This window comes from Chaetura pelagica, unplaced genomic scaffold (assembly GCF_000747805.2).
Source record: "Chaetura pelagica isolate M959 unplaced genomic scaffold, ChaPel_1.0 scaffold314, whole genome shotgun sequence".
NCBI classification, from domain to species: domain Eukaryota; kingdom Metazoa; phylum Chordata; class Aves; order Apodiformes; family Apodidae; genus Chaetura; species Chaetura pelagica.
In genome coordinates, this window is record NW_009953218.1 from 2,392,145 (window position 1) to 2,419,698 (window position 27,554).

The window sequence follows — 27,554 nt, forward strand, 5'->3', positions numbered from 1 at the left end:
GGGTAAAATATGTCTCTCTGCGAATAAAGGTGAATGACTCTGCAACAACGCCAAGCGGGAGGCTGGAGTGCTCCCAGTGTGTGCAAGGACCTGGAATGTGTAGGGCATGGATGTTTGCATTTATCCATTGACAACCACGGATTTTCTAGGTACCTCATAAAAGCAACGGGTTTTCTTTTGTCCTTTCTGGCAGCAAAAACCTCAGCAGACACTACCTGTCGGTTATCTGCTCACTTCCTCACAAAGCTGAAGGCTCTGCTCTTTTATCTACAAGGCTGAGGGAAAGCATTGCCTTGTGGGGCAAATATTTCTAAGGACACCATTCCCATACATCAGGTCTACTAAGATGAAAGCAAACTGGAAGGAGGTGCCTACGGCTGAAAGACCTGGCCCAGGGTGACAAAAAGGAAAACATAACGGGCAACAGGAGGAAGAAGAATCAAACAAGAACCTTACAACTAGTCCTCTCACTTCTTCATGGCATGGATTTACATACAGACCACAATAGGCAGCTCAAGGAATGGTTGATCACCTATCATCTTGACTCATTAGTCAATGTCGTTAAGTGGTTAATCACCTCAATTATACATCTACCCTAGTTTGCTGAATATCGCCCACAGAGCCTGAAAATAGTCCACAACCATTAAAAGATGTCAGTATCACTGCAACAACCCTAAAACATTCTTCTGCCTAGTACATTTACCTTTATACAACCTTAATTTTCAAACACCTGAAGAAACTGTACTGGGGCCAGAGTTACTAGAAATGCCTAATGTTCAAAAGGGGAAAGGTGCCATCTTGACAAACAACTTAAAGGTTACAACTTAACAACTGAAAGGTTACACAAGGAACCTGGTTAAAATGGTCTGCACAATACCTCCCACTCCCCAGAAGGACTGCTCTACCTCTTCTCTCAGCTCACCAAAACGAAGAGCAAACTCACACTGGCTGTTTCCTCAGGATGGATAAAACAAGAGTCAGCAACCCCTCCCAGCCAGTCCCGCTGCCCAGGAAAAGTCCAATGCATTTGTTCTAACTCCAGTACCAGTTGTTAGGTCTTCTGATGTCTTCAGAGCAGCAAACAGAAAATCTGTGTATGGAAACCAGTGTGTATTACTCCATTAACAGGCCACTGCTGGGCACAGAGGATGTAATTATTAAAACTCCAGGAAGTGAAGAGTCCCTGTACAAACTTTGAAATGCTAGGGAAAAGAGAGACAAATCCTAGGGGAAATATTTCTGAGCAATTAAGAAATAGCACCCGTGGGAAACCAAAGGAGAAAGGAAATTCAGAAAGCATTTAGGGTTAGAATTACTGGCCCACACAGAAACCCCTCCTGTCATGAGAAGAGGGAAATGAGAGTAAGACAAAGATGGCTGAAGAACACAAACACAACTAAATATGGCAAGACCTACCACAACTCATCAATTTTATTAATTGACAAGTCCATAACTATGAATACTGTCTTGAGGTCTGAGATGGAAAGAAGCTGAAGAAAGAGCATGGAGAAAGGAAAGCTCCACCCAGGATATGCTGTCCATTTAATGAAGCCTCCATAAATGTGCTATGACTTTCCAGGTGCTTTTTGGTAAAGACATCCAGGCACAGGGTAGGGAGAGAAGACTGTTCCACAGGGAGATGAAGTGGCTGCAGGGTGGCAGTTACCCACTGGAAATTAATCAGGGCCATGAACTCTGCACAGAGCTTCTAACTGAGACCAAAGCATGAACATGGAGAGACTTCCATCTCTGTTAGCAGTCAGAAAGAAGTGTAGGAAGCAAACTCCTAGAGGTGCTGTGATTTGTAAGCTTTCCCAGCAACCTGTTCCAGGAAAAACAAAGTCTAAAGGGATATGAACACAAAAGGATGTCCACAGAAACTATGTGGTTGTTATGGACTCAGTCCTGCATCTCCTGTCTTGTTTAAACTAATGACACCAATGTATTGGGAAGGAATTAAAAATCTGCTTGCTGAGGACATAAGGCAGAGCTTTCTGAACCTTAAGGTTCTTTCAAGTGGGGTTTATGAGCCCCATTAAAGCAGCAGGAGTGAAAGAAGAGCCATAAAGCCAAAAGTGAAGCTGGAAGTAAGAAACATCATCAAAAAAGATTTAGGAACTTCTGGCATGAGAGGTAAGATTATTCCTGACAGAATCTCTTCACCACGTCACTCCAACAGTGAATGCAATGAAGTTCATCAAAACTGTTTGCTGCTGACAATCTGAGGAAGCTCTTCCAAGAAACCCATCATGGCTGTCAGCTACACATGGATCACACTTGCAACAAAGTCCTTGAGGAACCACTAAGTGTCTTTTTTGATAATAGTTATGCCTTGGGGGTTTGTGTTATTTTGAAACAACACACGAGTCAAGAGGCACTTCTTTCCAACAAACACAGCAGCTTTCAAAGCAACTTCAGCATTTCTAATAGCGATGTGGAAAAAATAATTTCTTGCAGATTCATATATTTTATTGCCTTCAAACTTTCTTATAACCACACAGGAAATCCTGACAACTGTTCAGCTTCAATCACCTCTGTCGATACTGCACATCATGTGTTTGAGGATCTTTCTCCTCCCCTCTCATTCTTTATTATAGAGTAATTTGCCTGAAAACCTGTTTCTTCAGAGTTTGGTTGTTCATTCTGCACCCAAAGCCATAACCCTGTGCTTGAAACCTCACGATTGCTGTGTCACCAAAAAAAAAGATTAGCGAAACTCCAAGCCGGGAATAAACAAGTTGAGCAGATGGACTTTTAAATAGGCCCTTTTCCTGCAACTATTCACAAAAATAAAAAGAACCAAGACTAAAACTTCCCCCCAAACCTGATCTATGACAGACATTCCTGCAGTGCTGTCACAGACCAGAGACAGAATCTCCTTTTTGACTTTTGGACCAGGAGCAATGTTCAGAAAAGTCTGGCTGTGAATATATTTACTGCATCTTGATAAGATACCTCTAGTACACAGGACTTTACATTCAAACTACTGTGAACCTTGTGTTTTTCTTCCCTTCTCAACAGACAACAAGCCAACTATTCTGTGGCTAATATATGGATATATTTTTCCTCTGGAAAATTATGCATCTGGCATAGTGATAAAAATAATCTTGATGAACTTCAGATCAAAATAATTAAAACCAACCCCTTGTGGCTCCTATCTGCAGCCCCTTCCATCAGAGCAACCACTGTTCACACCACAAAATACCTCCAATACTCAGACTTGTGAACTCTTGCACTTTGGCAGGTGACAAGGCTGCAGTGAGTCATGGGACAGGGATTAAGGGTCACAGTGGCAGCACAGGTACGAGCCTGCAGTGGACAGGGTAGTAGACAGGGTCTACCTCTGAGAGAGGACCCTTCTTAGCAGCTCATTGATTGCTGCAGCCTCTCTTCTCCCTGACTGGCAGCAGCTGCCTGAAGCAGCTGGGTGGCAAGTCTGTCCATTGGTTGTAGCAGGTGAGGTCAGAGCAGAGGAGAGGTTGTGGCTGTGCACGGCCAGTGTGGGATGTGCAGCCCATGTGTGTGGGAGCACTCTGGTCACATTCTCAGTCATTAAAGGATTTAAGATAAAGCTGGCTCAAGTACGTTGTCTGGTATAGCACAAAAACTTAAAAAAAATTGGTTTGGAAGGTGCCTAGAACTTATCTAGTCCAACCTTCTGCTCAAAGCTGGGCTAACTTCTAAATCAAAGGAGAGATCAGGTTGGTCTGGGCTTTCTCTGGTTGATATTTTGAAATCTTCAAGGTGGGAAATTCTTCAGCCTCTCTGCAGAGCATGTCCCATGCTCATCTCCTTCCACATTTTTATCTTGCTCCATAGCAATTTCCCTTGCTGAATCTTGTGGCTATTGTCCCTTGCCCCCTTACACCATTACATGGCTGGGGAAATGCCATGGCCTTGGTAGATTTGTGCAAGTGAAGGAGAACCAAGTGCTGTTCTGTTTGGAGTTTGGGTACTGCACAAATGACACTCTTCATTCACTCGCATCCTCAAAAGCATCCATTCCCCATGCCCTGACTTTGTACACATTCTGTGCCTCCCAGCAGGCTCAGAATATGGAATTCTCACAAAGAATAAGGGTGAAGAACTTCCACAAAGGTACAGCATGTAATTGTTTATCCCATCTTTCCACGTGTCTTAAAATAATTATTTTTCCAAGGTTTCTACAAGTTTTATGTACTGATGTTCTATTTATACTGAGGATCATTAATTTTAAAAAGTTACAAGCACTCTGCATATGGAGTTGGAGAGGTAATTATTTTGTAAATAATGAAAAGTTGCAATCATGTTTAACCTTGGAAAACAAGTGTTAAAATGTTCTCTAAGACATATTCGTATCTTCTCATTGAAATTAACTCTTTTGCTTACAAAAGCAACCACAGATTTGAAATAAAGAGATGCCTTGTACTTGGTAGCTAACACAGTTTTCATGAAAGCTTTGTGACCTCCTCAATGGAAGATTGCTTTTACTTTCATTAAATTTATATATATATTATATCCCAAGTAAAAACAACCCAAAAGACATCAAACACCAGAAAAAATACATTGAAATAACATTAAGGATCTAATATAAATCTATAAAATCCAGGAAATTCAGAGATAAAGAAAGACTTTGAGATGAGGGAAAACTTTCCAATATATTAAACTGGAGCATAAATTCACTTCCTCTTCACATGTTTGCCATCAAGTCATTCCAGACGCAGGGGGTAAGTTCCTCCCTGAGGTAAATCAAGTGCCTTCAGCAGTACTACACCAAGAATCAATCTGCCCCCACAGAACAATGTCTTTATATTTTCTCCATTTCTGATAATTACCAAAGATATTTGAGTTTAAACAGCAACATCCTTACAGCTCATTCTACCATCATTCAGAGACTGCTTTAAAACTGAATTTGTTTCCATGATTACAGGCTATGATGTCAATTGTGGGATTATGACACTGACAGGACGACTAGAAGGACAACCTCTGTGTGAAGGAGAAAATCCACACTCAAACACAAGTGTATCTGAGATTAGCAAAGACAACACTGCACCTCACCAGGCACAGACGTTTCACTCTGCAGAAATAAAATTCTCTGCTTTTCACTCAAGCCCCTTAAAAATTGCTGTTTCATTCATAAGTCATTCATGGTGGTGATGTGTTGCCACCCAAAGTCAATTTTGGTGCTAGTGCTGAGCTAAGCCTGATGTCAGCAGCAGTTTAAATCATATGTTTTGGGTCCAATTCTTTGCTGTACACTGGAAGTGCAAAATCAAACGTACAGCTTAAGGCAGGGTATGAAAGGAATGAAGTGATTTTGAATTGTCTTCAAGCTTTCCATGATTCTGTCTTCATCCTCAAGCTGACATGGCTTTTGACTCTGGGGTCTGGCTATTCCCTCCCTGACAGAGCAAGGTAACTATAATGAACTGGTTACTAGAAGATCTCTAGGTATCTGGCTGAGCAATAGGATCCAAAAAAGGAATGTGATGGGGAAAACCTGAAGGAGGGAAGACAGAATACAACCTCCTGAACTGTATCTTTCCACAGCTATCCCAGGTACGCAAGACCACTGTCCTGAGCCTTGAGCAGAACTGCTGTAAACAAAAGAGCTTTCCATATCACTTCTGTTTCTGAAAGAGGAAAAATCATTTTTCCTTTTAGTTTCCTAGACTGCAAGAGGCAGAGCGGCTAGGACTGACCACAAGCAGCCATGTAAAATACGAGACAGGTAACTTAGGTTCTCACCCTACCCTGAAAACCTTCTCAAAGGTTAACTGAAGTTCCCCATATTTAGTCTTGGACCAGGTGTTTATTTTGTTGGATATCTTCCAAGTAAATCCAGTCAGACACTTTAAAGTTAAATAAATACCCTTTTCAGGTTTTCAGCTGGCTTATCATGCTCAAATTACTAAAAATGAGAAGTTTTTCGCAGCTTCTATCCATGACATTTATGTAGCCCTGAATGAGGCAAGTGGGCAAGCTTTCAAATGTGGACCTGAAAAAGACAGAGAATGGATGCAGCTACAGTTCACCCCTGCCTCTGTACTTGTGCAAAGTGTCTGGAATGCTCACACTGCAGAAGTGCAACAGAAGGACAGAATCCCTCCCCTGGCTTTTTATTATAAGGCTATTGAAAATTTTTTATGAAAACTACCTCCGTAACAAGCCAACAAAAAAATGAGGAAGCTAAGCAAACCAGAGTTCTGCCTCCCAGTCACTACATGCTCTAGATAATGGCTTTTGGGGGTGTAAAGAAGGGTGTACAAAGCTTGCTCTGGGACATTATTTAAGTAACTATCTGAAATTTTAATCATGCAAAGCAAACCACAATGACTTCTAATTATGCAAAAATATAATGATGACTCTAACTTCTCCCTTAAACAGCTTTCTTAGCGATTTGGAAGGATAGGATTAATTATCTCTGTCTTGGAAAATATTGGCATCTGGTTTGCTCACAGAGGCTCTGAGACCTTCTACTTCCTGAAATGAGCAATGAAAGAGATGAAGTAGCTTCTGCTCGGAGCAAAATTATTAAGTATATAATCTTGAAACGTTTTTGTGTGCATGTGTGAACTACAGTATTTTGTTGTCCTCTGTGCAACGGATATTGCCTTTACCTAAGAAATTTTGATCTTGTTTAAATAAGTAGTACAATGCACAAAACCTTCTCCCTCAAGACATGCTGTAGATAAAACGACAATTTTTTTCTCTTATTCAAAACCATAATCAGTGGCTTTTCGTTAGCACAATTAAGAAAAGGTTTCCAATGTATCTCTCACCATTTACAAGTATTTGGAGAGAAAATCCTAACTCTAGCCAAGTCACTCAGAGTTTTACTACTGAATTTGCTTCAATGGAGCCACTACTTTTTGCAGACTTCCCTTAAAAAGAATTTGTTTCAGTGAGTAATGCACTCTCTGTATGACAATAGCTGAACTAGTCCTTAAGGAAAGTTAAGGAAAAAGAAAAAGTAAGATCATTCAGGCATTGTCAAAACCATGTCTTTGTTTGCTTCAAAAATTTGCTGAAGGTTAAAGTACAGAGTTGTCCATAATCCAGTTGTCAAATAGTCCACTGAAATGATTAAACAAGAACAAACTTCTATTTTTAAGAAGCAATACTGTTTATATAGCATACAAGTTGCTTTGTATTTAAAAAGCATCAATAAAATGTCTGTATTCCTACAAAATTCTAGCCTACCTGTTACTTGCATAGTGACTGCTCAAAACTTACTCACACAAATAATAAATTAATCATATTCACAGATTGATTCAAATGCTGTTCTTGCTATGTGAGAGTCACTGTAAAGTTGCTGTTCATGTGGTGCCTAACTTGAAGAAGTATAGATCTTCTTCCTCAAATGACCTGTGCTTTGTGCAAACATGGCTATTTGCACAATTTACAGAACTTATAACCAACCAGCACACGGAGTTATACATCACACTAGTGGCAGATGAAGAAGAGCTGAAATCCAAGCAGCTGATTCTATTAGGAGTTTGGACACTGACTTCATCAAACCTAAGATTCTATCACGCATCTCTTGGCTTCATATTCAATCTATTTGACCAGAGGCACCATGTGTCACTGACAAATCATTTGTCAGTCTACCTCCCTCAGTAAGACTTACATATAAAACGTGATAGAACAGTTGTTGCATGCTTGAATGGTCATCCCTGACTTGAATGGGAAGTTTGCAAAAGAAGCACCTTAAAAACTGCAGACACCTCTGCCTCCTGCAAAGAGTTTATGAACACTAATAAATGTTAATGAATGTGAGAGTGCATGCCATGGCAGAGATAGCCTTGTCTCCTCTACATGTTCAATACTGTGATCCAAGTACTGTGTGTACTTTGTCAACGTGTTGTGCGAGTTGTTTTTCCAAGACTCAAACAGTTGTCTGTGGAAAGAGAGTCCCCAGGCAGAATTCTCAAGACGTTCAGCATCCTTAACAGGAAATAACGCTGCAGGAGCAGTCAGAGCATGAATGGGTTCTGTGTGAATACTGAGGAAACCCCAAGAACATGTTAACACAATGCAACTTTGATAAGATCATAATAGTGAAGCTCACATATGTGCTTGTATATGCCTTGTAAAAGGCCCCAGTGGCTGTCTATTAGGATAATTGATCTAACAGTCAAAATGGGTTAGGATAATATGTTGGGTAAAGTCATGATTTATGCTGTATACAGGAACTATCAGTCTGACTAGCTCCCAGCAATTACTCTGAACAGACAGGATGCAAAAATCCGAAACTTTGCCAATTCACTGATAATCTTCAAGGCTCCAGAACAGTAGACTGCCACTACCAGTAAATCCGTTCTAATCAAAGCAAACCAACCTCTGTAGGCAAGATTCTGTTCTCATTGACTCTGATACAGATGCACAAGTAATACAATGCATCAAATTTAATTTATCAGTACTATTATTTAAATCATAGAAAGTAATGCTAAAGTCTGACCCTGAAGTTCCTCAGTTCAGCATTTCTCAGAATTGACAGACTAGAATAAAGCAAACTGAAAACAGCAAGTTTATTTTTAAAAGTAAAAAGAAAAGGCAGAATACAGATACACATTATTCATTACTAGCCTTCTAGAACTGCTACATGAATAGCAAACACACAGATACGTAACTGAGCTGCCAAAAACTCTCTGAACCTCTACAATACTTACAATAATAACAGGCAATACCATTTGAACCTTCAGAGCTACGTAAGGTCAGGACAGGGCACAGCTCCACTCACAGTGATCATGCCCAACCTGTACATCAGTGTCTCAGAGCAAGAGTGCTCACAGGAAATCTGCCCATTAGTAAACAGAACGAAGATTTGTACCCACACCTCCCACATAAATGTCCTAAATACCAGCTCCTATACTTCCCTGGATGAGAATCATTCTCCAGCCCTTTTCTTGAAGGTAAAATGCCATGCAGAGAACAGGCTCCAGAAGAAAAATGAGGAAGGAAGGGGTATTAGTGAAGGCCCATTCTCAAATTGAGAAAGAACTGGGGCTCCAGGCTACGCCTGGAGTGTCTGCATTTTGTGTTAGTCAAAAAGCAGCCCAAGGGATGTCACCTCAGGTCTTCACATAGGTGCCTAAAGCACTAGGCCAGGCTTCCTCTTGTTTTCTTCTTCTCCCCTGTAGGTAGTCCCACAACTTTTAAATGCATTGCCGAATAGCAGCCCTAGGTCTAAAGAGCTGTCACCCAGACGAGCGCATGGCACATCACTTCTCTCGGCACACAGGTTCAGTCCTGACTGAGCAGCACCTAGGGTCTCTCAGTCCTCCAGCTATTGGGCTATCATACTTAAGAGGGACCTACAATCCTCCTCCACAAAGTGTCCATACTTACGAGCTGCCTAAGCAGACTGGTCCAGAGTAGCACGAGGGGAAGCACCATATTTCTGGATCCCCATACACAGAGCAGAGGGGCAGATGTGCTAATTCAGTGTCAGCTCAGTGGATCACGTGTGGGGAGCAGGCAGTACACAAGCTGAGTGAATGGGCCCCTCTCTGCAGCCGTTCTAAAGCAACCATTCCACAGTGCTGGCTGCATAAAGACTAAATAAAAATGGCTTTTATCAGGTAAATTTTATCATCTGTCCCTTTCCAGGACAGGCTCCTAAAATCTTAGTGAGGCTACACGTAGCTTGGCTGGAATGGACTTCCCACAATGCCAGGCTACAAAAGAAAAGGGGTGAAACGCAGAGATGCCTGAGGTGAGGAAACAAATCCACCCTCTTCTCCTGTTCGCCAGCTCAGCGCAGCCAGCAGCCGCCCTCACACAGCAGAAAGATTTCCTTCTAGAAAGAAATCACTCCAACATCCAAACAACAGAGAAGAAGCCTCCCTGCCTCACTGTTTTGCAAAGAAGGAAATCACACCCCGTTCCAGCTTCCAGCCACAGCGAGGCTAAGACACATTTTCTGTGCAACCGCAAGTCATTCAGAACAGGGTTTGCAAAACAAATGGCACAATGAGCATCATCAGACTCAACACCACGATTACAAGCTCCTCAACATAAGGCTTTCTCATTCAGTCTATCATCTTCTCAGGCCTCCATGTTTCCCATTTTAGGGTTCCCCTGAAGACTGAAAATATGTGGATTATCTCAGATCTGAAAAGATCTCTACATCTTTTAGCAGTCACTACTGCGCCTTTAAACCACTAAAATGCATATCCCAATCTGACTACTCACAGTTTTCAAATTTCAGGCTCTTGTCTCACTATTTGTATTTTGCCTTTCTTCTCCAGTCTGATGAGTATCTCATACAACTCTTGGAATAGAAAAACAGGTGCACTTCTAAACACCACTGTCAACTTTGCTCCTTTGCGTTTTAAATTGGTACCCAGTACAAAATAAATTAAAGACAGCAGAGCAAGAATGCATCATGCTAGCTAAATCACATTTAAAGTACAGTACTGTTGATACAAAAATATTTTTTTTGCCTCGCTTGGAGCTGTGTGCTACTGCATTAGAAGCCACCTCCTGGTGAGGACAGTTTGCAGCTGTTACTGAAAGAAGCCCACTTTCTTGTTGAAAGTCTAGCCTTACACCTAAAATGTAATACGGAACTGTAATTTGAAGTGAGGCTTAGTCCCAGGATTAAAGAAGAGGAAATAACAATACTTGCCCCTAAAGCATGGAATGACTTTCATTCAAACACCAGAAAGCACTTTCCAAATATTAATTATCACAGTACTAGCCTCCCCCCAGTCATTCTGGGAGAGGATCAACACTGCATTCCTTCTGCATCCACATCACCTGCTTGAGTCTGTAAAGAATGCAGAACAAAACAAAAAATATTACTCCTCTTTAATTATTATTATAACTCTTAATTGAGAGGAGTAAATTCACCCACACAGGGACTGACTGCCATTTAATACAGCCCTTTTCTATCACTGACAGAGAAAAAAGGTGATATTTTCTTGTAAGGCTACTCCATTGCTAGGGCTTGCAGCATAAAGCAGAAATAAATAAAATTACATTAAATAAGCTGCACAATTACTCAGAAATTAAAGAAAACCTAGAAGTCTTGACTCTGAGTCTTCTGTACTGATTCTCACCCTAACACAGGGGTTTTCATTCCCTCTGAGCCACTACCTATATCATGGAGCAGGGAACGGTAACACCATCTCTGGATGAGATGACCTGGATGGGCCCTGTCCTGCAGCATGGCTCAGATCAGTTAGTCCTGAAAAGTGGAGTAATCACATTCAAAACATTCAAGGAACTAGGCACCTTGCTTTCATGACTATGTTTCTCATTTATTGGATCAGTATAGGACTTCTGTAAGTCATCAAGGTATGAAGATGAGAAAATACCACCAATACACATCCAATACCTTATAGGCTTATATTTGGGGTTGGTACAAAACCCTTCTGGTCCCAGATACCTACACTCTATCCTTGTATATAGAGAACACACACTTCTTTACTATCTTGCTCCCACCTCTTACTGCCCACCAGATAAACACTTTAGAGATATTAACATCTGAGTTTACAGAAATAGGTAAAAACTTTATATTGGTTTAAGATACAGAAGTGAAAAGAGTGTTTTCCTCCCTCATTCAACCTGTTCACAAGCAAGCTTTACTGGAGGAGGATGGCCTTGAGCTGAAGGCACGGGGCAGACTGCCAGGAAATCCGAGTTCTATTCCTGGCTCTTCTACAGATTTCCTTGGGCAAGGCAATTAACCTTGTAGAGTACATTTGCAATTGAGGTGAGGCCCAGCTTCTCTTCCCGCATTCGTAACATTTTCACCAGTGAAAATGGAATTGTCAGAGCAAGAACAAGTGCCTGTACTTTTCACTACGTGGTATGTTTTGCCTGTCAGGTAGCTGGATGCACAATTGCTAATACCTGTGCTAGAAACAAAACCAAAGATTCAAACACAGCAGGTGCAAAAATGCTTCCTGATGCTGCCACTATCAGCCTCAGTGCTCACGTTTCCTTGAATGTAAAATGGGCAATGAGGCTTATAAAATCAAAAAACACAGCCAAAACAGAAAACTAATGTTTAAAGTTCCCAAACACCCGTTATCTGAGATTATAAAAGGGAAACAGCTAGAATTTCAGTTTATTCTTTGCAACAGATGCTGTATTCTTACTTTCTCTGTTTTTTGCCTGTTAAAATTTCCTATTTGGACCTCAAACAGAATAAAATATTTTCCTTTAAGGGTTCTGAAATGACAGCTAAAATAAAAAACATTTTTTAACTAAAGTGAACATCTTTTAGTATACCTTAATAGAAGTTGAAATGAGTTAGAGAATGAATGCAATACCCTTTTGGTAATACAGATGTATATAGAAAAGAAATACCATGGCTGAATTTTCTGTTGTGGTCTACAGGAAGACCTGCACCTGAAATAAATGGTGCCATACCTACTTATAGCAACAAGGAGCAGGACTCTAAGATCCAAGGAAGGACACTGTTTGCTTAGACAGGCTCCTAGAGGAATGAATCACAAAATCATAGAACTCCTTTCTGAACACAGGTGAGACAGAACATACTTTTTGTGAGCTTCTGCATTTTGTATAAGCATGCAAGATGCTTTCTGCTTTTGCAGAATGTTGAATTAAAAAAAAAAAAAAAAAAAAAAAAAAAAGACAAAAATTGGCATAAAAAAAGATTATTAAATGTTTGTTAAACATAGGAGAAAAGTTCAATAGTAATTACTTCTGTCAAAATTTTCAGGTTATGAGACATGGTTTATTTTACAGATCATCTGAACTGGATTATGTATAAAGCTTGTAAGTCTTTCAATTCATGCTCTTCACCCACTTCTTACATTTAGGAATTCTGAGGGAGAGAGGTCAATAGTCTGTTTTTTGTAATTATAAAAGCTGCCCTTTCAGGCTCTTCAGACAACTGAAACAATGACCCTTCCCTGTTGGCAGTCTTGCTCACACAGATATAAAATATGTTAATGAAAGTAAGTATTTTTTATTACCGTATTATGGAACAGTATCTATGACCTTCACAAAGAAGGTAAGGTAAAGCAGTAAAACCACAGATACTGCGAAGTTGTAAAGATGTACAGGAACTGAAATTACGTTATTCTTCCAACAATGAAGCTCAGCACAATCTGATCTAGTGGAAGGTGTCCCTGTCAATGCAGGGGGGTTGTATCTAGAGGATCTTTAAGGCCCCTTCCAACCCAAACAATTCCATGATTCTATTATTCTGAGTACAAGAAACTGAATTTTTACTTTTGCTATCTTCTATGATTACATAAAAAGCAACTTCCTTCTTGATTCATCATCCAATACCTATGTGTTAGGTTTTACCTCAATAGTGGTTTGCTCCAAATGGACAATTAAGTAATCTATTCAAACAAATGCATGTTCTTGTACCAATGACATCTCTAACCTAGCTCAGGGATGCCCCAGTAAGCACCATGCCACCAAAGGGGGGGAATCTCTCACACAGAGCCTTTGCTATCTGAAAGTAAGGTGTCTGTTTTATTTATCATCTATAGTGTCTTTTCCAATGTCAAAAAATACTGCTAATTCCAGATGAGAATTCACTCCACCTATAATAAAGCCTTTTTTAGGGCGGGATGGACTACGATCAGAACATCCATCTCTCTCCACCACCTAGTGAAAAAGCCTGTGTGACTTCAAGCACCTCCTAGACTCTGACTTCAGATGAGGCAAAAAAACCTGCACTAAATGAGAAATAAGCAAAATTAGCTAAATGGCTTCACGTATCAAGCATGGCACTACCAGACAGAAACATCTACTTAGATAATGGTTTGCAAAGATTCATTATGGGCAAGAAACAGTCTTAAAACACTAACGAGTCTTCTGAGGCAACATGTTCTCTTGATACGTATTTCTTCAAAATTCAGAACCTCATTTTCAAAATTTTACAAATGAATGCACATTAGGAGTCCTTGCCCTGAAATAAACCTTCTGGAAGTGCTGGCATAGAAACATCTCACAAATTCCATGTTTAAGGTTTGATATCTCAGCTATGTCAAAACAGTGGGAAATAATCTCAAAAAAAAAAAAAAAGTTTTTGGAAAACAACATTTTTCTAATGATTTTTTAAAATGTGGTTTGGCACCACTTAAACTGACCTTCAGGATAAAGTTAAACTCTGCCCTCATTAAAAAGCTGAAAACCTGAGCTTCAAAAGCACTATAATGTCTAGCTAAACATGACTGGATCAGATAAAGCTCCTGATAAAGGAAATAAAGTTCATTTCTGATTAGCCTGTATCTTCTACCAACCTGAAATGCAGTAGCTAGACTGCCAAGGAGAAAACAAAAACCTTGAAAGAAAAAGAATTTTTCTGAACAAGTCACAGCTGTTAGCTGGGCATCAGTGACAACATATTCAAGGGGATGCTTCCCATGCTCTGTGTGCTTGGAGAGTCATTGATTCTCTTCCACTGTTACAAGCATTCAGAACTCCTTCTTTCCACCCTTTAAATCAGTTTTATAGCACGGCACCACCAAAGTCCTGCTCAAAGACAGAAAAAGCTCTGGACGGTTCCTTGGGTTCTTTTAGCAATTCTGCCATGCCATGCAGTGAATCTGTGATTCAGGTCAAAAAAAGTGGAGGTGAAATCAGACCAAAAAAAATCTATCTAAAGACATAACAAAAAACATGGAAATAAAAAGTAAATACCTTTTCAAGCATCAACTTCACAACTGGGTCTCAGGTTTCCCCATTAAGCTGACACCTGAGAGCACTAAAATCTTTAAGATTTTCAGGGGTTTTCAATCCTTTTCAAGGGTTTGTTTGGAACAAACAGCAGAAGAATTGATCATTCAGTCTCCTGCTCTACTTATAAACCTTCAGCCCCCTTTTTTCAGTCCAATTCTAGACATTCACAAATTAAAAAATTAAAATAAAATTAAAAGCTTTGACTGTGAGCACTTAACAAAGGGTTAGGTGAAGCCACCAGCAAGACTGTTGCTGATTCCATATGCAGTAGCATCAGGTCTCAGTAGCAAAAAAAGTCAATGACAAATCTTCCACTGACTTCTGGGAATGTAAATCTCCATAGCTATGAATTTGACTTTATGCCTATGCTACATGAAAATAATTCTGCTATTAAAAAGCAGGATGCTCCATCTGGCCTTTTCAAGCATCAAAGGCAATGTCTACAATACACAGAAAATGTGGACCAGCAGGAGATAAAAGGCTGGGGCTGAGGACTTCAGGTCCATGCCACGCACCTTCAAAGAGGTTTTCATTTCACTCTAGCCTAGACCTGTGGGTTCAGTGCCTACCAGACTGTGCTTCTCTAGCACACATCTTCCAACTCTGTTTCATTTGAAAGGAGCCCATGAGCTCTGGGACTGCTCCACAAGGCATACACTATGTGGGGACAAGTCGGAGATGTATTTCCAAAGCACACTCCTAACACAATAATGTAGATGCATCCCAAGAGCTTAGAACATGTTCCTGCATGAACACCTCTAAAATTAAGGAGTACCAAGGTGATGAAGAGGTTTACCTCCCTCTCAGTTAACAGGACTCAGCCTTCAATGCACTTCTCACGCATGCAGCAACCTACAGTGAAGACGAGTTTTACTGCAGCAGGCACTGCGTTTCTGATTCCAAAGATGTTCACTTCCCAACTGCTCTACCTTGTTACCATCAGGATTTTTATTCAGTCAGCTCTCCACATTTGAAAGCTTTTCTATGTAGCTGAATGTTTTTCTTCCATACGAGTTTGTCAGTCTTTACTGTCTGTTTTATTGACGAGAGTCTTCTTTCCTTTGCTTTGCAAAGTACACGTTATAGCATTTAAAACATCATCAGATGTCTCATCTGCTTGTGATAAACTGCTCCTTGCCCTCTTCACATGGGCTCTCCCTCCCCCTTCCCAGTTTTATACTAGTCAAAAAGATTTACTTCTCTTTGAAAAAATAATATCTAAATAAATACATTGCGAGTCACAAACATTAAATACTTAATTTGAACCGGCAGAAAGAACAGCTACTGGAATTCTACAGTGGTCTGTTAGCTCATATGTCTCTGCATGTGCATATTGAAGGAAACAGCAGAAATAATACTTTGCAATTTGATGAACAACATATGACACAGAACCTCTAGACTCACAAAAAAAAAATAAAAAAAAATAGGGTTACAAACATAGGAAAATACCTGCCATATAGAATTCTGCTCTCTCCAAGAAAAAAAGAGACCCTACACACTCCTTACTTTTACTGATTAAGAACTGCCCTCATTAACACTTGATACATGAATAAATAAACAGGATTAAAGAAGAAAATAATCACTAAAGAGTTAACTGAAGTCTGGATGACAAAAAGGGGCATTTTCTGAGTACATGTTGGATGTCAAAACAGAAAGGACGATACTGTATCATCTGTTTTTAGGCAGATTCCTCCCTTGATTTTAGCTGTAAGCTTTGCTTATAGTTGGCACTGTGATGGCTTATAATAATTTAACCATATTTCTTTCTGGAGCAAAATATAACATCATTCTCCATTTCACCATGCACAGAGGAGAAACCCATGAACCTAACTTAGACTGAAAAGAGAGGAGAAAGGAGGGAAAAAACATATACTTTGTTCTTACAGTCTACAGAATTAACTCAATGCATGCTGCAGATAGGAGCGTTATCTCTGAAAATCACAAGAAACAATCATATTGTTGGAACAAGCAAGTAAAAAGACTGTTTTCAAAAGGCACAACAGTAAAGCAATACCAAGTTTGAAAAAACACTTTTGATTAAAAAAATGAGTGAAACTGTCTCACAATGAAGAAAATGCATACACCTACTAAATAACCACTAATTCCCATTTCTGCAAACTCAATTCTTGACCTGACAAACAGCCCATACTAAACTTAATGCTCTGCTGATCCTGCCTATTCTTTCTTCCTCATAACAGCTCAAAACCAAAGGGGAAACATTCTAGCCTAAAAGATGCCACAAGCCTTATTTTAGCCCTTTTCACTGAAGATTCACCTTAGTTTCTGACTCTTAAGTGCTGGGGACAGAAAAATCTTTCTAAAACTTCAGACCCCTGCTTTTTCCCTTTCTGCAAAGCTCAACCACTGTTGTGCAACTGTTACACATTCCTAATTCAGTGAGGATGATCTGTCCCTGATCAATCAGTCTCATAAACCAGCTATTTCTGCTGCTTCCCCTGGGACTGCACCCAAGGTGTGTATCAAGCAACACTCAGCATCCATATGTGCAAGGTCCAAGCCAGAGGGAGTGAGCAGACAGTAACCAACCTATGGTTTACCACACTTCGCACTTGCCTTCTCCAAGCTGCCTTTGAGAAGGCTACCAGCATAGGTACATTTGAACATGCCACCTTCTTCCGCACGTCCTTGAAATCTGCCTGACTTAAAAACTGCAGGCATTAAACAATACAACTAGTGTGTAATGGTCTGTTTTCGCCAAAGAAATATCCTGGGGTGTTGTATCACTGGCCAACACAACAGAACTAGTCCTTAAAGTGATTGTTAAAGCCATTTCTCCTGTGTTTAGCTGTGGATACTCTGAAGAACCTCAGCTGTAGTTTTAGGTACTTTAGAGTGCTGTTTGAGCTTTTGCAAGCATATTCTTCTCCAGCTGTGTTAACATCTATGCAAAAGAACTGAAAAAAATGAAGGGGAAAATGACAGGACTGCAGAGAGGAAAGAGAAGGTAGAGCAAAAAAAACTGAGATAGGGAGAGGTGGACTTGAGAGAGAAGTTTAAAGAAAAATGTTGACTGATAAAGGGAGAAGGAACTAGAAAAGGGAAATCAGAAATGCTAACTTGTGATGGAGCCACACTTTCGAAACTTCTACTATCCGATCATGTTTTCCAAGTGACAACGCCATCACTTTTCTTTTTGAAAGCCTTTGTGAAAGACACACAGAGCAGAGGTGCATGAGGTAGACTCTCATTAGCTGTAAACATCAGCAAGAACTCAGAACTTCAAGTATCAGAGACTGAAATCTTCCCACGGTCAAAGAATCAAAACGTGTGTCCGACAGCCACGTCTACAGACTAAACGGACAGGGAAAGAGGAAACTTCATGAAACATGTTACTAGTCACTATGATTATATGAGGCATGAGGATGGCCCACAAAGGCAAAACTAAACTCTTAAGTATCCTGTGATTAAATTTTGTACTTTCTCACTGGATTTAAGGAAAATATGCTGTGTTTTCAGGCAATGTAAGACAAAGACCCTTTCAGTTTTTAAACATTATCTTGTGCACACTAAATCTGAATGTTATCACCTCTCTTAATCACCTTCTGATGTCTGATAGTGCCCCTTTAACCTCTGTTACTCAATTACTAAACAAGTTATCTCATTGTTACTCTCTTTTGAAGGAAGAGTTGTGCCTCTTTTCATGCTGATAAGAGACACATAAATATTCACTTCCAGCAAACATTTAATAGTAAAGTGTCTTGAGTAAACTACTAGAGTCTAAAGGTAGGAAGCTGTGGTTAACTTCTCTAACTTAACCCTTTAGTCAACCCAGCAGAACAAACAGATATAGAAGATGGATGCTCTTTTTTTACAAAGAAAGCAGAAATAATTGGCCTCTAAAAGAATGGACTTTCTAATACGTTTCATAACACAGCAAATAAATCAAATTATTGGAAGTGAAATACTTACCCATTTTCTGGGCCGGCCTCTTGGTCGCTTTTCACCAGTGGCTTCTGCTTTCTGTAAAGGGAAAAGAAACACAACATATTTTAGACCTCAGTGTTATTTAACAGCCTCAGTAACTAGGAACTCCTTTCCTGTAACATTATCCACAATTGTAACTCTCGGGTGGTACCAAGCCCCCCTCTTGGTCTATGGTTTTCTGGTGGAATGTGTTTATGTTGTTTTTTCTGCCATTCCTAGGCAGTATGGCCAGGGGATGCCTCCTCGCCTGTACCCAAGGGTACCACCAGCCCTGATCCATGCTGTGTCCAGGGACAGAAAGGAGCGTGCCCCCACCACAGCCTGGGGTGCCCAGCACTGGCCAGACATGGGGCATGCAGGCTGTGGATGGGGATGCAGGGCAGCTTGGGAATCCCAGAACCTCCAAAAACATCAAATCTAGTCTTTCACAGGCTGTCAGAAATTACCTGTAGATACTAAATGAAAATCACAGCTTGTTTCAAGTCTGAACAAAGCAGTTTATAGCAGCCACAATTCCTTATTTTAGTTTCATGATGCTCATGCATGAAATGGATTTGGACAGATTATCAACATGAATGTGTGTGTGTTCATATTGGGTGATAACTCCTCTAATTCAGGTGAAGTTTTCCAGGCAAAAATGCATCCTCGAGCTGCAACTAAACCTTTCACTGGTTCACAACACACCTTCCCTTTTCATGTTTGAGGAAACAGCATGGAAGGTACCCTAACAGTGTTAGGCTGGATAGGGCTTTCAGCAACCTGGTCTAGTGGAAGGTATCTTTGCTCATGTCAGGGAGGTTAGAAACTAGATGATCTTTAAGATCCCTTCCAACCCAAACCATTCTATGATTCTACATTCATGTAAACCCAGTAGTTGGTCCTGGTGCTCACCTTAAAGGAAATACGGGCTCTCGTAAGAGACTCTTCCATTAATTCACTGTGTGACACTATAAACGCTACTACTTCTGTGCTACACTGAAGTATTTACAGGCTTTAAAGTGAAAACTGTGCATTATTTTCCTTAGATAGGCTCTGCCCATCCACATACCTGTCTATAATAACCCTGTCTCCCTGAGGATGATGAGGATTTTGCCACCAGCTTTAGTGAAAGCTGGACTTTGGCTGCATCCAAAGTCTTTTAGAATGAAGACTTATAGTACACATTCAGTAATTGTGCTTCCACATTTTCATGAATTGTCTTTTTTTTTTTTTTTTTTTTTTTTTTTTTTTTTTTTTTTTTTTTTTTTTTTTTTTTTTTTTTTTTTTTTTCCCCTAGTTAACTGTATGTGTATTTGATTTGCCCTTAGAAATCAACTGTGCCATTAAATAAATCACTTGCCGGTCAATCTCTGTAACAGACACTGTAACTTAATGCTGTGGAAAGCAGATCCCTCTAAAAGAGAACTTGAGCTGAGGAAGCAGTGGAGGAATCTCTACAAAAAGCTGCCCTGCAAGTTAAATGCAATTACTTTGAAATAAGTATCTCACCAAGAAGAAAGCTGTGAAAAATAAAATTCACGCTCCTGAAGGGCAAAATTATCACTCAGACTTGTTAAAAGAGTAAACTTGCTCTTTAATCATTTATACCAGTGTTCCATGTAAGGTGAAACCCTCTTATGAGAATACCAGTTAAAGTGCATTTACTATACACTGTAGCTGTCTATTTCAGAGTTTCGTCTCCTTTTAAAGCACTCATACCTTATAGAAGGAGGCAAAAAAAGACACGGTTCAGTTTTGACAGGCTGTAGCCCCCTGCATTTATGTTTATTTCATGAAACACTGGCCATAAATCTTAAAAGAAAATATTGGCTAAAATTGTCTTAACAAATCAACACTTGACATGTTATCATTTGTCATTTACTTTCTTCTGTATTGTACCACATCTGAAGGATAGACCCCTTTCCAAAACCCTTATGAAAAAAGATAAATAATTAACTTTTAGGAAAGAAAACCGACTTCAGTCTCTAAATTTACGTTCCTACCAACCTGACATGAATTGGAAATTTATCTACAGCATATAATCTTGTTTGATGGGAAAGAGAACATGAGAGATTTCTTTGAATAACTAATCTTTGCTTCCTGCCATAAACTGTCCAGCAGCATGAACAATGCTTCACTTTACCCCCGAGAAAGGTCCAGACCAGAAGTGGCTAATGTTCCCCCTGGCTAGTTTGGATATCAGTTTGTCAAGTGCTTGGGGACCTTTCAGATTGAAAGGCACTGTATTGCTGCTGTATATTATTTCCACCCCGTGTTAGAAGAAAAACATTTCCACAGTTCTTATCAAAACCCAATCTTTCCCAGAGGTGAGCTGAGCAAACAGCAGGGCAGGCCAGAGATGTTGTTTCGGTGCAGAGCAGTTCTGTAAGTAAATAGGAAGGTTTCCACAGACTAAACTGCAGAAAATTAGCAACAAGAACCTCCAAAGTGGATGTTTTTATCTCCACTCCAAGTGAAGGGAAAGACAAAACACTTCTGGAACAACCAAAAGGAGCAGCGGCAGCCCAGTGGTGATGATAAAGACATGAAATGTAGGAAAATATTCCACCTCTACCTCTGGAATTTTTTTTCTTTTTGCATTTTGCAAACACAGCCCATATTCTCTGCAGCAGAACAAGACTGTCTTTTAATTAAAGCATTTGAAGAAAGGTTTTATTGCGTATCAGACAAATAATCCAGTGTTTCTCCATATAATTTTCAAACCATTAGTAAGAAAAGGAACATGTAAGTGCCTTTCCTTTGAAAAAGGTATGTGCATCATCAGAAACATGCCAGTCTGATGGCTCTTTGCTTTAACTGAAGTGTTGCCTCTGATCCAGAGAGAGTCCTAAGCCACCCAGAGGTAACATGGATTCTAACCTGGGCAGCAAGATACTCATGTTCCCAGCCTCCCTACATGCAGCAGTTGGCACCTGCTTAGTCAGGAAGAAAGCTGCTGTCTTCATCCTCTAAAAACCTTTTTGAAATTGCGATGTGTTGGGTCAGAGTTTTCTTAACATTTGGTGCTACAGTGTGAGGCACGATCTTGCTCTGTACAGCTAAGGCAAGATCACCAATCTTAAAGGAAGGTCAGGTATGGTATGAAAACACTTATCGTAAGTCGTGAAAAGATATGACATTTCATACAACCAGTAATACAAACACATCATACTTCCTATGTTACATTTTAGGAATAGAACTAGATTTACTTGCTTTTAAGCTCACGATCTATAAGGGAGACCAGTTTTTTTTTTATCCCAGGTGAGAAAGATGGCCCCTCCAGTCTGTGCTGTCAGGAAAAAACAGTCTCTAGGCAGATTTGCAATTCACCCAATATCTGTACCACAGGGCCATCAAACCCTGCTACCAAACAGCTGTTGTCAGCGACCCTAGGACTTGACTGCCCATCACCTTGGCCTCCTTGTCACAGAAATGTGCCATGCCCAGACAGAAACTGAGGCTGTACTACTGAAAGCAATTAACAAGACAAGACAAGTATAAATAATTGAATGGCTATAAAGTGCTCTTTGGGCATCTATCTATTGCCAAGGAAGATCTCAAATGCAACAGAATGCAAACTTGGAGAACTCTATCCACTTTGCAAAATGATCTGCTGGAGACCTCAGATAAAATGTGTCAGAGCCATAAGTCAGGTGAAATAACCAAGAGTTCTCAGGAGCAGGATCACTGTTGTCAAAGCATGTCTAAGGACCTTGCCCAGGAATGTGTCCCTCTCCAAAAGTAAAAAAGTTATTTTGTTAAAAAAACCTCTGAAAGCAAACTTAGGTATTGGCTACCTACAAAAACATCACACTCCTCCTGTCCTGTTTTACCCATTTTAATTCTAAACAGGAGTCAGTCTCCTGCTCCTCCTGTCTTGGATCAGAATGCCTCATTTTGAAGTCTCTTATGTTTTTAGGTACAATAACCACACTATAATCACTTGATAAACCTGATCTTGTTTTCCCTTTAAGCCTCTAATGACTGGTGTTGGTGAGAATGAATGAAGCATGGAAAAGCCAAAGAGATTTTCATGAACCATTTTAGGGCAGAGTCCTGGTCACATGCACTTTTTTTTTTTTTTTTTTTTTACCTTTGGACTGCTTAACTCAGGGACGTGCCTTTCTACACACCAAACTCCAGCCATGTAATGTAGAGACAGTAGTTCAGTGTAGTCACACACAGAGTACCACAAGTTCTGGTTTTCAGAGGATATTTCAAGATGTGAAGGTATTTTCAGTGAGTTTCACTACATCAATAATGACAACAAAACTCAAAATCTGCTCACTGAAGGTGAATTTTGTAAAGAGCATTCACTTTTGGATACTCCTGGGATACCCCTCGACTTTTTCTTTCAAGACAAACTCACAGTAGCTAATACTCATTCTTTTTTTAACTTTACAGTTGTGTTTCCTCCTTCCAAACAGGAGAGTATTTATGCCTATACAGTATTATTGTCAAGCTCAACTACAGGAGCTAAACAAAGAAAATGCTTAGGGAAATGTGGTGGGCTGGGAACACAACTCAGCTCAACAAATAAAACTCAACCACAGAACACCCAGGAATCTAAAAAGGAACATCCCTACTAGGATATTCCTGCAAAACTAGTTGTTCTTTGGCGGGGGGGGCGTAAGAAAAAAGAAAATAGCCACTTTTTTGCTAATTTTTGACAAATATTTTAAATGAGTAACAGAATGAGTCATTTAAAGGCACAGATTTCAGTAACAGCCTAATTGTGGGGACTCAAACACAAGGTGATCAAGATCCTTTTTGTGCCTATCTCATCTGCTAACATGTTGTGTTCCTTCTGGTCATGAAAATTATACAATTGAGAAATCGTTTGGTTTTCTGTAAAATGCCATTTTCCTTTTGTGTCCAGTTTATAACAAATGAGGCATGTGTGATATGCAAGGCTTTTTTTTTAATTTAAAAAAAAAAGCACATTACCTAAAATTAGAGTAATTGCTACATTATTAGCCATTCAATTGGTCTTGCAACATTCTGTATGCATTGTCAAGTTTCACATTGCTAATTTCCTAACAAGCACATTTTGTTTTCAGATGCCCCAAGGCCAGTTTACTAAGACCAAATACAAGCTCTGAAAGCCAAAAAAAAAAATTAAATAAAATAAAAAAAACTAAAATTCCCATGAACCAAGACATTTTAAATACACACCACAGCCATGATTCCTGGGTACACTGTCCCTCAATGGATTTCAGGGTATTTCCTTTTTGAAGTATAACAAAACAAAGCCCCAGTTCTGGAGTATTTTTAACTTACTGCCAGTTTGTGCAATACATTTTTAATTGTGATGTGTAATGGTTTGCAAGAGAACACCCAATCAATTAATCATGAGTGCCTTCTCATGGCTGCTCGGTGGGTTCTCCCGGCTGACGTTTATCTTGCATGTTGTGAACACTCTAATACATTTCAATGAGCTCCCTTTGAAACACCAAGGCCACACACTATTCTTTAGAAATTCCAGCAATTTCCAGTTGCGTGTATAGTACCCAGGTTCACATGTAGAGGGGCTTAAGCTAAGTTTGCCAGCTCTCCTTCTGAGAGCTGAGACAGGCTGTAGAAAGCCCTAAATAAACAGATGGATGTGTATGTGTGTATAAATATGTTTACCACAAAATCAAACATACAGCTCGTTCTTTTAAGAGGTGACACCCTCACCACCAAATGAACCTTTCTTACAGTGCCAAAACCTTTCCATTCATATTACTGTTAGAAAAACTATCGGAATGAATATTACATAAAAAGATACTTTGAGATGCCTGGTGAGAAGCTGAACCATTTTAGAGAAGGTTAATTATCAATTTGGAAAAAGAGCTAAAATATTTATTTGAAATGTGATCTCAGTGACTTTCTTCTGGTAAGGCTTTATAAGTGTTTTATGTTTTAGTGGATTTATCAAACATTCATAGACTTTATAAACCTAGAAACAAATAAGACTTGTTATTACAAATCCCTCAAAGGTTTTTTTAATGATGAAAAAGCCATGTGGTCTTTCGTCAATTTTTTTTTCATTATCAACACCTGAAAGATTTTGCTTTATTTAAAGCAGTAACTTGATACGTTCTTAAAATCAAAATGTTATCATGAAATTGCTCGGTTTGTAAATTAGATTAAAAACCCCCCAACTACATGTATAAGAATCATCTGGAAAGCTCTTGATTTTATATACCTACATATATATGAATGGTTCTAAGTTATTTTTCCATTTATACTGATTTCTAAATCACTCATATAAATGAAATAATGTTAATATTTATTTTAGAAATATCTTTAAAAAACACATTTCTATGAATTACTTTAAATTTAATCTTACTACAAATATTTCTCCTAGGAAAGCCAACACTCCTAAGAGTAATATTTAAAATACTAAAGCTTACATTTGGATTTGCTAGGCTAATAAAAAACTCTTCTCTCTTTTGAACAGTGAAATTTAAACTTTTTTGTAGAGAATTTGAGAAACACTTTTACTACATTTAAAAAAAGACATCAACATTTTAAGCTCACTAAGTTGCAGGGTGGCTTTGATATATTTTCAATACTAACTTGCAAAGCATTCTTTACTAATTCATTAACTTATTGATGGAATATACTGGGGTTTTTATAGCTCAGAAAATAAAACTCCCCAATTTTCAATTAAAAGAGAGTTGGAAAACTTCCCTCAAACAAATGCTGAAAACAGTTATATCAAAACAGACATGAAACCATAGTCACCCCCTAATAATTTTATATTTATCAGTAGTTGCTATAGTAATTTATAACACTGAAAACTATCAATCTTAATATGGTCAGTACCACAGCCACACTGAAAAATGAACCATAATTAGATGAGGCCACAAATACCTTCCACACACATTTTGTCACAAATTTACTTAAAAGACACTGATACACTTAAGCCCTACAGTTCACTACCAGATTTGGTAGCTTTTGTTTCCAATTTAGTACCTGTAAATTAGTGCTAACTGCTGTGTAACCATCAACATAAACAAAACTCCCGTATTTGTTTTCAGTCCTGCACAAAACTATGTGCCTTCACTAAAACAATTCCTAGAGAGAGGGTTTTTATTTCACAGTTTTCTAATCCTGAGCTTTCCCCAATTCACATAAAATGCAGTCACCCTGCCACACTGTATTTGTGCTGTAAAGTCCATGCACTAAATGCAGTGGCTTCTCCTATGGCTAAATGCAGTCAGAAGCACCAGACTAGAAGAAGTAGTGGTTCAGAAGACTAATAGCACTTCAAGTAAATGTCTCTTTGAAACTGATTAGTAAACAAGATCTAGAACTCCCAGTCTACCATCATATTTTAAAGCTGTAAATTTCAATATATGCACTTACTTCCATCAACACATAATTGGATTTACTTCTAATTAACCTGTGTTTGACAAAACACTTAGCTTTAATACATAGATTTGGTCTGTAGTAGTAATGACTGTAAGTGGGCAAGAAACTAATCTTCCTCCTTCAAAAATCTTAATCAAGAAAATAATATCTGTAATGTTGATTTCCTTACTAGATACAGGGATCTCGTGTAAATGCATCAAATGCATAACGTTATTTCACTAACCCACACACTATTCAAAAAGCAAGCTACCCTTAGTAGGTTCTGTCCCTAGATTCTTCATGCAGCATGTTGATGCTAATTTTTAAAAATGCAAAAATATATGCTTTATGTAGGTCCATTAAAAGGTTTCAAACCCACAGTGCAGAGCCTGAATTACTAGATTTTTTGCTACTAGCTGATGAGAACCAGCATTAGGAACTCTCTTTCATAATCTCACCTTCTGAGCTGCTTTAGAGGGACTCTTGTTTTTGCTTCCTTTGGGTCTTCCTCTTGGTCTTTTAGGAGATGGTTCACCAGTGGGTTCCTAAATACAGGAAAACATGGTATTGTGGCAAGAGGCTACAAGTAACCCAGAAGGTCTGAAGGATAAACTAAAACTGAAACATTACTTGAAGCATATGATTTAACAGTATAAATAAATAACACAATATTTAAAATGCAGCATGAAAAATGAAACAACTCCAGGTAAAAATACATTTTTGCATAATAAAAGTTTCACTTCCCTTGTAATTGCATAAAAAACTTCGTAAAGTTTGCCTATTCCAGGACATAAGTTACAGCAGAAAACACATTTTTAAAAGAAGATGACTATGATTTCCCTCCTGTAAGAATGATTATTCAAAAAATAATACAGTTGCCCATACAGTTGCCAATTGCATTTCAGTATAGCAAGATACAATTATCATATGCAGCTTCTAGCACAAACTTTTGGGGGAAAGTTAACTACTGGAAAACTGTAAAGTAACCTTTGAGTATTTTCTCTCCAAAGAGCACAAATACTTCGGTTTTGTTTTTTGTTTTAATTGTTCTGCAGTCGGCATTACATTTCCACTTAAACAGAACTGATTTTTAAGTATGAAAGTTTCTTCAAACAGAACACTGGAATGCCAAAAAATCCTCGACAAAAGAAACAAAAACCCAACTCTAAAATGATTCCACAGGAACACTGATTATTTTAGCTATTTTCTTAACTCCTCTGCCTGACAGTAAATAACCAGTCCTTAAACATGGGTATGAATTACTAAGAGTTCAGATTCCAAATATTTATTCAGTGAATCATAAATACTATAAAACTCTTCTAGTCTTAAATATTATACATTTCGTTCAGATTACAGGATGTGGTAAGACTAATTAAATGCAGTTTGTTAACTTAAACCAGCTTAAAACCCTTCAGCTTTTTAATTCCCGGGTAGGTGAAGGGGAGGCTGGCGAGGGGACTCCCTGGCAGCCACTGCACATCTGGGCTGAACACGTTTAAGGAGCAGCACTTTTCTTTCTCTTCCATACATTAAAACGCTATAGGGGAAGGAAAAAAAAACAACACCAACCCAACAAAAACAGGGCGGGGGGGAGATGGGGGGAGGAAGGCAGCCCCAGCTGAAGGGCTGAAGCT

General features: G+C 39.1%; 1 protein-coding gene across 1 annotated transcript in view; it reads right to left on the minus strand.

The window, feature by feature from the left end:
• Positions 1–27,554, minus strand: part of HMGA2 (high mobility group AT-hook 2) — a 114,689-nt gene that overhangs the window by 85,388 nt on the left and 1,747 nt on the right. Inside the window, exons 2-3 of the mRNA XM_009997741.1 lie at positions 26,379–26,465; positions 18,586–18,636 (exon numbers count right to left, since the gene is read on the minus strand). Of these exons, the coding sequence (XP_009996043.1) occupies positions 18,586–18,636; positions 26,379–26,465 (138 nt within the window). The remainder of the gene's footprint in view (positions 1–18,585; positions 18,637–26,378; positions 26,466–27,554) is intronic.